Genomic DNA, 16,954 nt, shown 5'->3' on the forward strand with positions numbered 1-16,954 from the left:
ACCAATTCCCTGTAGTTGAATATTTGCTTTCTTCTACAATTTTTGCTATTTTACATAATAACTATGAACTTCTGAGTAGCTTTTCTCTCCTCTTAATTCTATAACTATTAATATTTCCAAAGGATACATTTTTTAGAAGCGGAATCACTAAAAGAAAATGCATGCAAAATTAAGATATTTGGTATGTTTTCTAAAGCTGCTTCTCAGAAAAATGATACCAATTTATGTACCCATAAGCAGCTTATAGGAGTCCTCTGACACTCTCACCAACACTAGGCATCGACATTAAGAGCGACAGTGATTATTCCAATTTGATTAGTGAAAGGGATGCATTACCTGGTTTCTAGCATGTTTCCTAACTAGTAGGGAAACTGGCGAAATTCCTTGGCTCAGTTTACTCCATGCAGGGGTCTCAGCAAGGGAGGTCGCAATAGACTGAGTCAGAAAAGTGCCTTAAGAATCAGACATGGAAGGATTTGGATGCCGAATAGATGAGACTAGATTTTATCCTGGGGGCCAGTGGTTCTCAAAGGGAATGGTGCTATATACAAGGGAGTATTTTGGAAACGTGGGTAGATGTTTTCATGACTTGGGGAGGTTGCTACTGGCAGTAGGTGGGGACCAGAGTTGCCCGCTACCTGCAATGCATAGAGCAGGTCTGAGCAATGAAGAACTGTCCTATGTCTTGCACAACTTTCAAATGTCCTAGTGGAAAATGTATGAGGTGAAAAGTCTGACTGTAATTATTCAAGCCCAGAATCTAACATACCAATGCCAAATATTGTGTGCCCATTTTTAACAAACATGAAGTTTTCTACTACCATGTGAAGCTAGGGGAAAATATTTTCTTTGGAGCATTACCAAAACTTGTATACCATTTTTTGAAAATTATATCACTAATACCTCACCATTTCTGTTATCTGCATCACCAACATCACCCACTTCTAATAGTCTGCATTTACATATGGCTTATGTTCACCATGTTTCTAAGAATGTGAGCAAGAATCTTATCACTTCCTCGTGTCTTCCAATATTGTCATGCCCAGGAATTTATATAATAAAACATATTTTTATTATAAACTAATTTCTCCTTTATATTACATGTTAAGGTCTTATGTTGCCTTTTACAAAGTGATGTGTGTAGGTAGGTCATGTTTTCTATTGATTTCACTTTAGGAGAGTAAAGGATACATTACTCACCTAAGTATTCGAATATAATATTTATTATAAATAGTGGTCATTGGTCTGACAGGGTTGAAAATTGCTGCTGTGAGAATGGGAAGCAACTAGAGCATTGGAACTCAGTGGTTGAGTAGAGTGCTGCAGAGTGACTGTCACAGTGTTGAGAGCCCACAGAGTGACTGTGTTCTCAAAAACAGTCTCATACAGGTGCACACATACCAGCAAGCACACACACACACTTACACCCTCCAACCAAATAATTCTTTACCAAATAATCCCTCTCCCCTTCTGCCACCAAAGGGAGACTTATCACACCACTGATTCTGAAATCTGACAGTTCAACCTGACAGTAGTCTGAATCAGAGGGGCAAAGTCTTATTCAATTTATTTATTTGTTTGTGATTCTCTATCCAAGATAAACCCTGAAATAAATTTCTAGTGTGCTTTAAGTACACTCCAGGTTATAAATCATATACTTGCATTCTCATACTACAGTAAGCATAAAACCCATAGATCAACAATAGATATATATGCCTCCTTTCCCCCTTGCCAAATTCATGCACACACACACACACACACACACACACACACACACAGAGAATCAGAGGAAACTAAGAACTTCAGGACCAATGCTAGTTTGTCTACAGGATACATTTTTACTAATCAGAGGCAGCCGTAGCAATTAAAGTTGTATAATATCAGATTGAGCAGGGGGAACCATGGTTCTAATTGTCAAAAAGCATTTCCAAAATGAAGGGATGGGGAGTCATGGATATTAAGTATTGAGAGAATCAATGTTGGCAAATACTGGGGCTAAAAGAGAATGTCCCAATTCATGTTCAATTTTCAGTTAAGAAGAAGAGTGTATTATATTCTGAATTATCTGAGTTTAGTTCAATACATCCATCCTCAATTTCAAATGTTCTGAGAATAAAAAGTAAGCAAAGAGTAAGTCCAAAATATCCCCAAACATAATAAGACTAACCAGTTATTCTGATCCCCGTCTATGCAACAGTACTGAGTCAGTATACGAACATCACATTCTTGGCTGCTTTTCTTAACAATCAAAAAGAGATTTCTAGCTTAGGGAGAAAAATGGCAACCATGCCTTTCTCAACTTGAAATAGTTTCTCTCCCTGCCCCACCAAAACTGTCAGTTGAATTCCATCAGTGAAAAATATTCCTCCAAACCTCATCATTGTCCAGTTCCTGTTTCTTTTTATGGGTTACTTACCATCTAAAATGTATTCTTAAGCACTTTGCTATTTGTGTGACAAAAATACAACACAGATCCCAAGGTCCACATTAACAGCCTGGAATGGGTAACGAAGGGCTTGTCTCGGCAAGGGCACAGACAGCACCATCCATCTCTCCCCATCTTTGCTCCCTGATGTCAGATTTGATAAGAGGTAGACTATTTATATCTTGGTCATCTGTTATGTCCCAGTGTAGGAGGTTTACTGAGCCATGAATAAACAAAAAATGACCTGAGGCTAAAAGGACCTGGGGCCAGGTGAGGCTACCAATGGCCATGGCTCATATCCATGCTCTGCTCTCATCCTCCTCGTTAGGCTGTGGCAAAAATTCTAAGCTCTTCGCCACGGGAGACAAGGCCCCATGACCCTCCCTCTGCCTGTCGCTCTCATCTCTCCTCCCACCACTGCTCCTTTGCGTCCCTGTGGACTTCCAATCGCGTTCTCCTCTCTTGAGCCTCTGAGGGTCCATGCTGTGATTCTTCCCAGAATCTGCTTCTTTGCAACTGTCCCCTGACCGGCATCTACTTACTGTTTGAGACTTGACTCCAGTGTCACACATTGCTGGTTACCTTGTGATTGTCCCCTTACTCATTGTCTCTAGGAGCACGAGCCTGTCAAGTGCAGGGACCAAGTCCTTTTGATGATTGTCTCTCCAGTGCATAGCACCGTGAGCACTCAGTAAACATTGGTTGCTTGCCTGACTGAGAAGCTTTGTCTGTCTTCTAAAAGCGCAAGTAGAAGGGCTATGGACCATAAAAGCTGTTAAAAGAATCGTTTCCCACTGAGGGTAGGGAGAAGTCAGAGCTAAGGGTCATGAAGTTCAGCTTTGCTTACCTTGAGAAGGAAGTTGCAAAGGGTTGGGGATTGCCTAAGTTTGATGGTGCCAACCATTGAGAACTTGCACTCTACACGTCATGGCCACATAATCCCCAGGGGATCTGCCATGGGTTCATGTTCAATATATATTATATTCGTATAGCAGGGGAGTGGGATCAAGTTGTGTCACTCATAAGACTCCATAGTTCTTGGAAATCTGGATTAGCGGCAGGATTATAACCGGCAGGGCCGTGCTAGGCGAGGAGTAACTGACATACAAGCAGTCCCTGGAGCCTGGGGCTTCTCCTCACTCTGGATCAGCAGCCCTCAACAGCTGTGTGTGAAGACACTTCCAAGCACATTTTATTCTAAGATCAGCGGAATCCCACTGCTAGCATCTGTTTTCTCTTTTATCATGTAAGCCCCTTGTGTGTAAGATGCAGAGACTTTGTTGGTGAAGAGGAGAGAAGGTCTCACATTCACAAAGGGTATCAGACTTAGACTTTTAACATTATTTCCAAGTAATGTGATACGACAGTCACAAATGCACAAGCAGAGTTGACAGAAGTAGTCACTCATCATACAACTTTAACCTTGTGTCCCATTATCAGATGGCACTTTCTGAAGTGCACTGTGAATCAGAACTTCTAATAAATTCTATGATTATCTTGCAAACAGCACAATTGTTTTAATTTTGTGTGTACATGTCAAGTGTGTTAATTTGTTAAATACAAAAAATGTTTACAGCTGTTTGTACGTTACTTTTTAATGTACTAGGAGCCACCTCTTCAAGAGGCTCTAACAAGTACAGCACTTTTATAGAATCAACGGAGAATAAACATTGAATGCATTTCATAAAAAAGAAAAATACAATTTACTTATTACTTACCAAATTAAGTTTTGCCCAGAACTCAGGCCCTTCTTCCATCTCTCTGAGGCTTGGTGGAATGTACCAAAAGCAAATATTGGCATATTCAGGCTGAGGATTAAGAAAATTTGAAAGTTGTTTTGTTATCCTAAGATTTATCTTAGAATACAATAAAGTACGTACTTCTTAAACTCTTAGCTAGTTTCTTTAAGAGTTATCACATGTGTATAACTTTGATAACAAATCAGAATCTTATAGAGTAACATCCAATCCACCTTACTTCTGGTAAGAGCCTGCTGGAAAATTTCTTCTCCATTGTGTACACCTAGAGGATTCTGTTCCTTCTAGATCAAGAATGAGCAAATACCAGGACAAAACATAATAAGGTTGAAGCTGACTTGATCCAGCTCTGACCATCAGTTAGCTCTTGCTATAGATGTGCTTAGAGATGCCCTGGTTCTTCCTTCTTCAACCCTGATCCTTAAGTTATTTCTTACACTATCATATGCTTCCAATAATATTTTCTTTGCTTAAGGCAGCCAAAGTTGGCCTCTATTACTGGCTACACCTGACAAATGCAAAAGCCCTGCTTACCTGTGAGTCGATAGCAGCATGCCATACTTAAGGGTCACTAACCAGCACTGCTATGACCCTAGCCAATACTGCTCTGGGGAAAAAAAAAAAGCATCACCTTGACTTATGGCTCTAAAACATCAGTAAAAATGTGAATCAGCTAGGGCTAGGGGGCTTCTTCAAAATGTAGATTCTTAGTTCCTGTGCTCAGAATGTCCAGAGTCTGATTAAGTCCATCCCAGATAAGGCTAAAGAATTGACAGTTTATGAAGTATGTCAGGTGATTCTGCAGTGGGTAGTGTATGCTCCATGTCTGAGAAATTCTGATGTAAACTAAGTGGCCACAGCCAAGTCATCTTCCCCACTAATCTTTTTTTCTATCAGACATGATTTGTTTAAACACGGGATAACGTCCTATCAGGCTTTAGCCCAGCCATTGCCACAAGGACAAGGTTTTGTCCTCACTGGACAAAAACATAGGAAATGCCACGCCAAAGGCAATCATCAGACTTGTACTCAATGACCAGGTGATTTGGGACATTATATTGGAGGTTCATAAATTAGACACACAGCATAATATCCAGGAAAGATTATGAGTCATACCTACTTTCCTCATTTGATGCTTAGCACTGATGAAATTTGAAATGCCTTTCATTTTGCACAACAAACACAGTTTGTAGGTAATAACCAATATTATAATAATTCTCAATAACTATCAGAATTATGCTCCAGTGTCAGTATAAAGTTTTAAACTATTTCAGAAAGAGGAAAGAGCTATCATCTTATATCTTAAAATCAAGACTTGTGCTATATAGAGTTCTGATTTTAATGGATTTTAAATCACAAATGAATGCCCAGAAACATTCCCAGCTCAACAAGATAAGTTCTTGATCTGATCATCTTTTCATCTTTGAAATTTTGAACATTCTTATTGGATTTGACAAGAAAAGAGCTACAAATCTTAAAAAATATAGAGTAGTTAAAAATGAAGTACCATGTAATTCAACTCAATTTCCACAAACATTTATCGTGAGACTGCAATAGCTTTTACAAAGCTACACGATCCATACTTGGATTTCTGATTTATAATTGATTTGGTTTCTCTAGGCTAGAACAAACTGGGCTTCAAATTTTTAGAGCATTTAATGTGAATTTCTATGAAGTAACTATGACTGAATAGAAAGTAGAAGAAAAATAGAGTAATAATCCACCACTAGATTCTAGGAATTCATGTCTTTATATCAAAGACAATTTTTTTCCAGATATCATTTATGTCAATTATCAATTTATTGCCTCTCAGGTCCAAATCCACCCTTTCTTGATGTCCTGTAATAATAGAGGTGGATTCTGCAGATATTTCTCCTTTGTCATCTGGTCCACTCTTAGGCTTTGTCAGCACAGGCTGCGGGAGGGGCACTGGAGAAGGAAGGGGTAGCTCTTTCAGATTTGGTGTGCTGACCTATGGGTGTTCTGCTCTTTTCAGCAGCACTGGTGACATGTGGCCAGTGGCCCCCTGGCAGCTTCCCCCAGCACAAACCCCTCAGGTGGCATCACAGCAGACTGCCAGCAGATGGGGTCTGTAAATGGCTTTTCCTGGCATATTCCCCTCAGGTGGTTTCATAGGGGAGTGAAGACGGCTAGGCACCTTGCCTTGGATGACTTCTCTGGCAGCCCTTGTGGGTAGCTTGCAGTCATTTCCAAGTCGTAGCCCGTCCCTGTGGATGGCTTTCCTCAGCACTCCAGAGGGTGGATTTCTAGTGAGCCCCACCAATGGGACACCTCTGTGAACTTCTCTGCCATCCCGTGAGCCAAGGTCATGCTCTCTCTGAAGAGGTCTGGATCTCAGCCCTGGGAGGGGGCTTCCTTGGGTGCTCTCTTTCAGTTCTAGGAGTAGTGGCTGCTCTTTATACTGCTATTCCTGGGTATTTTTAGACTTCTCTTTCTCTCCTATGAGGCAATCCCCCATGATTCCAATTCCGTGTTAATAATTCTTTATATTACACATTCCCACATTAAATTACTGTGTAGTGTTTATCTTTTGAATGGACCCTAATACATAATCAAATCCATTATTCCTTTTCATTTGCACGGGAACATTATAAAACACTTTACAATAGCTTTATCTGCTAGAACTTTTAAATTTCTTTTCTTTAATAAGTTTCTGTTTAGATATTTTAGTAGTGACATACCTATGATTCCTTTTGTCCATTCTCTTTCAGAATGGAATGGCTTCAGTATTGTAACACTTGAAAACTGGTAAAGCCCTTCTGACACTTCATTTCATTGGAGGAAATTTGATGCTCCATTTAGTGAAATATCTTCATTTTAGTCATTACCAAAATTATTGAGTTGATAAAAACATGTCTTTGAATGTTCATAAAAAATATATTTGAGTTTTTCCTGTCTCTGCCTCTGTATCTTGTATTTTATATAATGACTTTTTTTTCAAGAGGCTTCAAAGCACTAATGAGTATTTTTTCAGAGTTGAACCATTCATACACCACTTAATTTTAATTCCCTATATATATGGAAGTCTGACCTCTTGGGTGTCTTAGGAATACAGTTAGTCTGTGTTCTCTAAAAAACATAAAATTGGGAAGGCATAAAAAAGAATCCAGATGTCTAGTGAAGGTATAAAAACTTTGTAGCAGCCAGTACATTGTCTTTAAAAGTTCATAAAGAAGAAGAGACACGACATTAAAGAAAAGATGCATATATTCTATCCTGATTTTCAAATAAAAGAGTTATATTCTAAGGTGCTTTGATGTCAATTTCAGGAATAATTATTGAGCAAATGATAAAGACCACTTGGGAAAGAAATTAGTGGTCACCGAGAGGTAACAGCCCATGTTCCCTAAAACTGAGTCATATCAAAAGAAATTAATCTTCTTTGCTTACAATGTCATTACATAAGAACAATAGCAATAAAAAACAAAGCTAGCACTGTGCATTTTAATAACTATAAATGCAGAATCTAGCACACAGATTTAAATAATCAATCATGCAAATATAGAGTGAGGGAAAAGCTGGAATGGTGAATTTTAATTGACTTCAAGCTTATAGGTCTTAAATATAAGATTAGAGTACAGAAAAATTTCAAAGGTGGCACTGGATAGCAAAAAAGACTGGATTTTGGAGTCACGAGGATGTGAGTTTGAATTCCAACTTCATTAGATCTTTGGATGAGTGTCAAACTTTCTAAGTTTCTGCTTCTTAAACTATAAAATAGAGACGATATTAACTGCCCCATAGGGTTGGTTTGATGAGTAAAGAGATAATTTATTTCCAGTATTCATTATCATACCTGGCACACATCAGGCACTCTGTTAGGTTAGTGACTATTATTTGGAGCTATATTGGTAGAAAGAGATGTCCTTTTCAAGTGGATTAATAATGCCATTAAAATATGTACCAGAGACACACATCACTATATTAATTTCTGTGTACCATATTTGAAGGGGAACATTAAAAAATTATAGTGTCCAAAGAGGGGAAACCAAACTGTTTAACTTAATAAACAAAGTTTAATATGTTACAGATATTGGACAAGGCATTGGGATAAGAAAATGGCTTACACTATATACTTACTTCCAGAGACTCAGAGACTAGTCTGTGATGGAGCTAGGTAGGGCCAGTTAAACACAATGGAATAAGAATTATAAAAAAACAAATGTCTTTTTATCCAAAAAATATTCCTGGGAAAAGGAATGCTTCTATGCTGCACATGTAGAAGCCAGTGTTTTTGGAATAATGGCGAGTACAGCCAGCTCTCCATATCCGTGGGTTCCACATCTGCATATGCAACTAACTGAAGTTCAAAAACATTTGGCGGGGGGGTAGGGGGAGAAATGTTGGTTGCTTCTGTACTCAAAATATAAGACTTTTTTTCTTGTTATTATTCCCTGAACAATGCATTATAACAACTATTTACATAACATTTACATTTTATTAGCTATTATAAGTAATCTAGTTGACTAAAAGTCTACAGAAGGATGTGTGTAGAATATATATATGCAAATATTATGTCATCCTATGTAGGGGTTGCCCCTTAAAATCCCATAAAATGGTGTAGTATTTGCATATATCCTATGCAAGCCTCCCGTATATTCTAAATCATCTCTAGATTACTTATAATACCTAGTGCAATGTAAATACTATGTAAATAGTTGTTACATTGGATTTTTAAATTTGTATTATTTTTCATTGTTGTATAGTTATTTTTTATTTTTTTAATATTTTTGATCCATGGTTAGTTGAAACTGCAGATGTGGAACCCACAGGGATGCAGAACCCACAGACATGGAGAGCCCACTATACTTGGAATGAATAGAGGACAGGGCGTACTGAAGAAAGGTGAAGTTGGAAATGACAATGGGTATCATTTTATGAAGGGACTCCTCACGTGCCATGCTTGGGAGTTTGGGCTTGATCCTTGCAGCAATGTGGAGTCACTGGAGAGCTTTTCTCTAGGGAACAGATTCATTTCAGGAAAGCCACTCCAGTACCAGCAAAGAGGATGGGCTGGAGGGATCTAAGACTGGAAATGGGAGACAAGGTAAAAGGCAGTGCTAAGCTGAGGGGGAGGGGATCCTGAAAGAAGGCAGTGGCTTTGGGAGTGGAGAAGACTAAGTACACAAAATAGATTTAGGAGAAAGAAAAGGGAGATAGTAAAGACAACATCAAGATTTTTGCTTGGGTGTACCACAGCTCTAACGATCTAAAGAAGAATGTAGAATGCTGGTAAGTAAAATGGCTATCCTTCAGCTTTAGAAATGTTGAATTTGAGCTGTCTGTGGAGTCTAGGTGAAAATTTCATATATATCTATACATAAAGGACCAGAGTTTAGGAGACACAGCAAGGATGGAGACATATATTGAGGCTACTAATAGCAAAGCTCTGGATGTGGAGAAGACACTTCAGGGAGAGTATGTGGACAGGATAAAGGGCCAAAGACGAAAGTGTGCAGAACATTTCAGGGGCACTTAGATGAAGAGATCATCACATAGATCATCACTTGCCTTTCACAGGGAAAGGAGAAAAACTGGGAAAGGAAATCAAAGGAATCAAGACAGAGACAGTTTCAAGAGCAGTGGAGTGGATAACAGTGCAAAATGCTGCAGAAGTTCAACAAGATGAAGATTAAACATTGTACATTGGATTTAGCAATTAAGAGGTCATCGTCATCTAATAAAACTATATAACAAGGTAACAGTGTAAGATAAATCACAATGTGCTTGATACATATTAATAGTAAGGTTCAATAAATATGAGAACAGGTATTAATATAATTAGCGCTACCCGGAAGAGGAATGAACTAGTGAATTACCCACAATGGAAAGTGTTCAAGCAGAGATCGACCACCTGTTACAGGTGCTGTCAAGAGAGATTTCCTGCATTCGGCAAGAAGTTGACTATATGTCCTTGAAAATCTTTTATAACTCTGAAAGTTTATGAAACATAAATAACTTTTCCTAATGTGGAAATCGGGAAAAGAAAAACAAAAATGTTGAATCATTAGGACTCTCCCAAGAGATCAAAATAAAATATGTGAATGATATCATAAGAATGAATATACCTCTAGGAAAACATCTATTAGATCTTAGATTCAACACAGAAAAAGAGAGATATGATTTTCAGGGGTCTATGAATAATGCAGAATTCATTTGAAATGATAACTTTGAATCATCTTCAAGAAAATATGCATTATTTTTGCTCTTTTCAGGAAAAGATATTGAAGTACTGGGAATTCTGTTTTGTTATGTTCATTTGCTGTTTTCAGTGTTCCACTTAACATTCTCATTACTATCTGCTAAACAACAGTAACTCTCTCTCTTTCTAATATATATATATATTTAAATATATGTTAAATATATAACAAATAATATATGTATATATGTTAGCAAAAACAGACTTATCAACTTGACACTTACATGTGAAATTCAAGGTCTAATTCTACTCTGTTTTTTCAGACAGAATAAAGAGAAAAGAAAAGAGACAAAGTAAGATCACATACAAAAATCCTTATAGTAGGAATTCTAGAAGACCATTTAGGAAGCCACCTTCACTGTTGATGGGCCAGCTGGCTCCCATAGGTGAAGTATCTAGGGGAAGAAGGGTGCTTAATGATTAAAGCCCACCTTAACTTTCATTACAAGGATATGAATGTTTGTAATTCCCTAAATATGATAGTAAGAGGTTCCTCTTTCATTTTCCTAAGTCTATAGAAAGAATATATAAGTAACTTTTTAATCAGCTCGTCTTTTTTTCTCATCACTTTTTCTCTCAGCTCTGTCAAAAGACTATGCAGTTCCAAGGTGTGCAGGACTTTCCATAAACACCACAGCTCCCTTGCCAGAGAAAATAAGGCAACTCAATTTTAAGAAAATAGATAACTGAAACTCGAGAAAATATAAAAAGTAACTAGAACTCAAATCCAGTCAATCATGTAAGTGCTGTTTCTCCCCTACATGCTTACAGAGGCACTTCTAAAAATTATAGACAATTTCTTACATAGTTATACAGCCTTTATCATGCCTAACAAAATTATCAACAATTCCTTCACATCATCTAATAACCAGTTTATATTCAAAATTTCCTGTTTCAAAAATTACTTTTTACGGTTGGCTTGTTCAAATTGGGATTCCAACCAGGTCCATCTGCTGCATTTGGTTGTTATGCCTCTTCAGTCTCTTTGAGCCTAACTCCCTCCTTTATTTTTCTTCATGTCATTAACCTGTTGAAGAACCCAAGTCAGCTGTCCTGTATAATTTTCCACATTCTAAATTTGTCTTCTTGCTTCTTTATAGTGTTACCAGAAAGTCATTCAAATGAGGATGATTTTGGTATGCATACAAGTTCCTTTATATCTCCGGTTTTCAGGAGCTTGTGAATTCTATAACTTTCTAATCTGATGCTTCCTTTCTGGACAGTGGCGGAAGCCAGGTCTGGATCCCCTGGAGCAGTGTTTCCCAAGCTTGTCTGTGGACCCCCATCATATCTCACCTGGGCTACTGCAACAGTCTCCGAATTCATCTCCGTTTTTTCTTTTCTTGTCTGCTCCTCACCACCAGCCCTGTCACATTCCTCTTTTCTCATACATCCAAATAATCTTTAAAAAATGGAACTCAGACTCTTGTTTTATTAAAACCTCTCTAAAGACTACACTTGAAATAAAAGCTAAATGTCTTACCCTGATCTACCTGAATCCCACCTGATCTATTCTCTGCTCCCCCCTCTCCAACCACTTTACCTGCTGTACTTCTTCCCTGGTTTAATACATCTTCTTTTGGCTGTTCGAACACATAGAATTTTTCTCACCTTCAAGCCTTTGCAGTTGTTTATTCATTCTGCCTAGATGCCCTTCCCTCACATGTTTGCATGGCTTGCTGTTTATCATCATTCAAGTCTCACCTTACAGATAACCTTAAAATCCCTACCCAGACCACCCAAACCAAACAAGCCATATCCATCCCCATTTCAGCATTTTAGCCTTTTTTTTCAATATAGTACTTGCCACATCTATAATTGTCTAATTATTTATTTGTATACTAGGTTGTGTCATGAACCTATTTTATTGTTTTCTTAAGAATTCTCACTACCTGATGTTTCATATGTATTAATTTGCTTGTTAATTACCTTTCAATTTCCATTTGAATGTAAGCACCATGAGTGACCTTTCTTATCTAGGCACAGTGCCTAGAACTGTGCCTGATACATAGTAATTGTTCAATACATCTTACTGAATAAAATAACACCAAAAATTAACTAGATTGAAAAAAAAATTAACTAGATTGCTTATATATAGCACAGATTCCTACACTGTAATCTCTAGGGGATTTTTACATTAGGTTAAAAACTGCTATAACATATATGCTATAACAAGATCTAAGATGATGTCATATTTTATATTAAATAATATTTTTATGTTTTTTAATAATATATTTTATAAAAAATATTATCTACCTTTGTAACCATCTTATTTCTTATATATACCAAATAATCCAACAGCATCAACAACAAAATAACTTATTTTCCCATTGGCCAAAAGCTAATATGCTCTAGTTATTTTATAAAAAAAGAAAACTGTATGCATTATTGTACATTCACTTAATTGATTTTTCATATGCAGGCACAGTTGAATATTTGCAGTACAATAATTATGAAATTTATATATCAAGATAGAGGTCATAATTTATTCAATATTATCCCTAGTAATTATTATCGAGCATTTTAATTTTCAATACTTAAAGGCAAGTGTATTCCCTGTGAATCCAACAAAGGAATTTTTCCTACTCACTAATAGAGTAAATTAACATAATGGTCTCTATGAATTAAGCTAATGACTTGTTTCTAAGTCTGCAGCACAAAAACCAATGAAATATAACAGATTAGAAAATTACCACGTTCATCACTGTGGACTGACAAAATCACAAGCACAATTCTGCAATCACTTACTTCCATTAGTAACTTGAATCCTTCTCTTTTCTTGATTTCATCTACTAGGTACCTAAAATTAAAAGACACAACAATATTTATAATCTGCAATCTAAAAGTGCGAGGAACATGATTAATGTATGACAAAATTGTTATTTCTGATGCAGAGACAGGGCTTAGAAATAAGAAACATATAGATAAGGGGTGAGGTAAAGGCAGATTCAGATAGATGCTCCTGATTTACTGCAGTCCCATGGGACTGAGCAAAAAGATGCATCTTTTTGATGAGATGGTGTCTATCTCACATGTTAGCATCCAACTTTCACCTCAGTGTGAAAAGCCGAATAGATTTTGGATATACGACTCTGAATATGTGAATTTCACATCCATATTCATAAATGAGGATTTAGCTTAGATACTTAAATTACCTAGCCGGCTTGAAGGAAAGAGCTTTTGGTGTGTAATCCTGCTCGTAAATTCATTTAAGATCAAGGAAGATCAACAATATCTTTTCTATGGTCAGCACAGAGCGAGGAGGACTGATAATCAGTATCATGTTCCAGGTGGGCTGCAGCCATTGATAGAATATCTATGAAGTCATATCCAATGTCAGGGGAAAGAGAATTATCACATGATAAGCGAAGGGCTCAGACACATGAGATGTGGAACATGATTGAGAAAAGACTAAAATAGCATTGAAAATATAGTACTTTACATAATAATATCATTGACTCCTCTCTTCTCAGCTTGGTTTTAGTCTATATAAAAAGAGAAGTCTGAAATGATTGGCCTTGAAAACCAGTGATTCAATCATTACCCTTAAAAAGTTCATAACACTTGACCCAGTATTTCAAATTTGGGTGTCAAATGTAAGGAAATGATAAGAGGTGCTGACAGAAATGTGTTTGCCAGAGCAATTATTGTGATTTTATATGTAATATATTAAAAAAATAGAAACAGAGAAAGAAACATCACATCCAACATAAGGACTGCATTTGAAAATTATATTCTAGTCATGGAATTATAGTATCATAATCATGTCACTAAATCATGTATATTCAATTAATACTTAAAGACACACAAAAAGGCTCTTCTTGGGCTTCAAGTCCCTTACCCGTAAAACTGGACTACTGCAATCTGCTTTTCCAATCTGAAAAGATTGTTGTAAAAAATACTAAATAAAATCATAAACATGAAAAAATTATAGACTACAAACTTGAAAGAAGGGGTTATTATCATTCCATCATTTGCTAAAGGCCATTCTATAATGTGAATATGGAATACACTAGTTTACAAGATGTGATTCTTTTTTTCAAATTTATTTATACAGCTTTTCACATAAGGTTAAATATTAGTGTTTGCATATAAATTGTATCATCCTTGAAATATACAAAATCTTATAAAAATTCTATCAGTATTAAATAATAATATGGATCTTTATTTTGAACCATAATATTGTGACCATACAGGCACAAGCACAAGCACGTGTACACACACACATACTCACAAAGTATTTGATGTTCCACATATTCCTCTCCCTGAATATTTTTTTCGGGAGATGCTATATAGCTATAAAGTTTTTGAAACTTTAACACACTGCCTAACTTTCAGAGAAAAAAATTCCATTGCTCAATATCACTGGTGATCAAAGAAGTGCAATTTAAAACAACAACACCAGCACACCTCAAATGTATTGCAGGTTCAATTCCAGACCATCACAATAAAGTGAATATTGCAATAAAGCAAGTCACACAAATTTTTTGGTTTCCCAGTGCATATAAAAGTTATGTTTACACTATGTTGTACTCTATTAAGTGTCAATAATATTATGTCTAAAAAACAATAATAAAAAATACATTATTGCTAAAAAATGGTAATAATCATCCGAGCCCTCAGAGAGTTGTTAATCTCTTTGTTGGTGGAGGGTCTTTCCTCAATGTTGATGGCTGCTGACTGATCAGGGTGGTGGTTGCTAAAGGTGGGGTGACTGCGGCAATTTCTTAAAATAAGACAACAGTGAAGTTTGCCCCACCAATTTCCTCTCCCTTTCACGAAAGATGTCTCTGTAGCATATGATGCTGTTTCATAGCATTTTGCCTCCAGTAGAACTTCTTTCAAAATTGGAGTCAATCCTTTCAAACCCTGCTGCTGTTTTATCAACTAAGTTTATGTAATATTCTAAATCATTTTTCATTTCAACAATGTTCACAGTATCTTCACCAGGAATAGAGTCCATCTTAAGAAATCACTTTCTTCAATTCACTTATTCGTAAGAAGCAACTCCTCATCAGTTAAAGTTTAATCATGAGATTGCAGCAATTCAGTCACTTCAGCCTCCGCTTCTAATTCTAGTCCCTTCGCTATTTGCACCACATCTCCAGTGACTACCTCCACTGAAGTCTTAAACCCCTCAAAGTCATTCGTGATGGCTGGAATCAATTTCTTCCAAATCCTGTTAATGCCGGTATGTTGACCTCCATCCATGAATCACAAATGTTCTTGAAGGCATCTAGAATAGTGAATCCTTTCCAGAAGGTTTTTAATTTACTTTGACCAGATCCATCAGAGGAATCACTAGCTATGGCAGCTATTGCCTTACAAAATGTATTTCTTAAATAATAAGACTTGGAAGTCAAAATGACCCCTTGATTCATGTGCTGCAGAATGAATGTTGTATTAGTAGGAATAAAAAAACAAGATTAATTTTCTTATATACCTCCATCAGAATTCTTGAGTGAACAGCGCATTGTCATTGAACAATAATATTTTGAAAGGAATCATTTTTTCTGAGCAGTAGGTCTCAACAGTGGCTTTCAAATATTCAGTAAACCATGCTGTAAACAGATGTGCTGTCATCCAGGCTTTGTTGTTCCATTTACAGAGCACAGGCAGAGTAAGTTTAGCATAAATCTTAAGAGTCTTAGAATTCTCAAAAGAGCAAATGAGCAATGGCTTCAACTTAAAGGCACCAGCTGTCCTTTGATTCTTTGAAGCCAGCAATTGATTTCTCCTCCCTAGCTGCGAAAGTTCTAGATGGCATCTTCTTCCCACAGAAGGCTGTGTTGTCAACATTGAAAATCTGTTTAGTGTGGGCATCTTCATCAATTGTCTTAGCTGGATCTTCTGAATGACTTGCTGTAGTTTCTACATCAGCACTTGTTGCTTCACCTTGCACATGTTATATTATGTTATGTTATGTTATGTTATGTTATGTTACGTTATGTTATGTAATTAGGCTTTGGCTTTAGATTATGTTGTGGCTGGTTTGATCTTTTATCCAGATCTCTAGAACTTTCTCATGTCAGCAACGAGGCTGATATGCTTTCTTATTGTTCATGTGTTCCCTGGAGTAGCACTTTTAACTTCCTTCAAGAACTTTTGCTTTGCCTTTACAACTTAACTAACTGGCATGACAGGCTAGCTTTTGGCCTATCTCAGCTTTCAACATACCATCCTCACTAAGCTTAATCATTTCTAGCTTTTGATTTAAAGTGAGAGACATGTGACTCCTCCTTTCACTTGAACACTTAGAGCCTATTGTATGGTTATAAATTGGCCTAATTTTGGTATTGGTATTTCTCAGAAAATAGGCATGAAGAGAAGGAGAGGGATGGGGGAATGGCTGGCTGGTGGAGCAGTCACAACACACTCAACATTTATTGATTAAGTTTGTCATCTTCTGTGGGTGTGGTTTACAGAGCCCCAAGATGATTACAATAGTAACATCAAAGATCACTGATCAGGGCCGGGCGCGGCTGCTCACGCCTGTAATCCTAGCTCTCTGGGAGGCCGAGGCGGGCGGATTGTTTGAGCTCAGGAGTTCGA

General features: G+C 37.0%; 1 protein-coding gene across 1 annotated transcript in view; it reads right to left on the bottom strand.

Annotated features, from left to right (window-relative positions):
- GADL1 (glutamate decarboxylase-like 1) overlaps window positions 1-16,954 on the bottom strand; it is a 147,246-nt gene that overhangs the window by 55,538 nt on the left and 74,754 nt on the right. Inside the window, exons 12-13 of the mRNA XM_012644549.1 lie at window positions 13,151-13,202; window positions 4,144-4,233 (exon numbers count right to left, since the gene is read on the bottom strand). Of these exons, the coding sequence (XP_012500003.1) occupies window positions 4,144-4,233; window positions 13,151-13,202 (142 nt within the window). The remainder of the gene's footprint in view (window positions 1-4,143; window positions 4,234-13,150; window positions 13,203-16,954) is intronic.

This window comes from Propithecus coquereli, unplaced genomic scaffold (assembly GCF_000956105.1).
Source record: "Propithecus coquereli isolate 6110/MARCELLA unplaced genomic scaffold, Pcoq_1.0 Scaffold214, whole genome shotgun sequence".
NCBI classification, from domain to species: domain Eukaryota; kingdom Metazoa; phylum Chordata; class Mammalia; order Primates; family Indriidae; genus Propithecus; species Propithecus coquereli.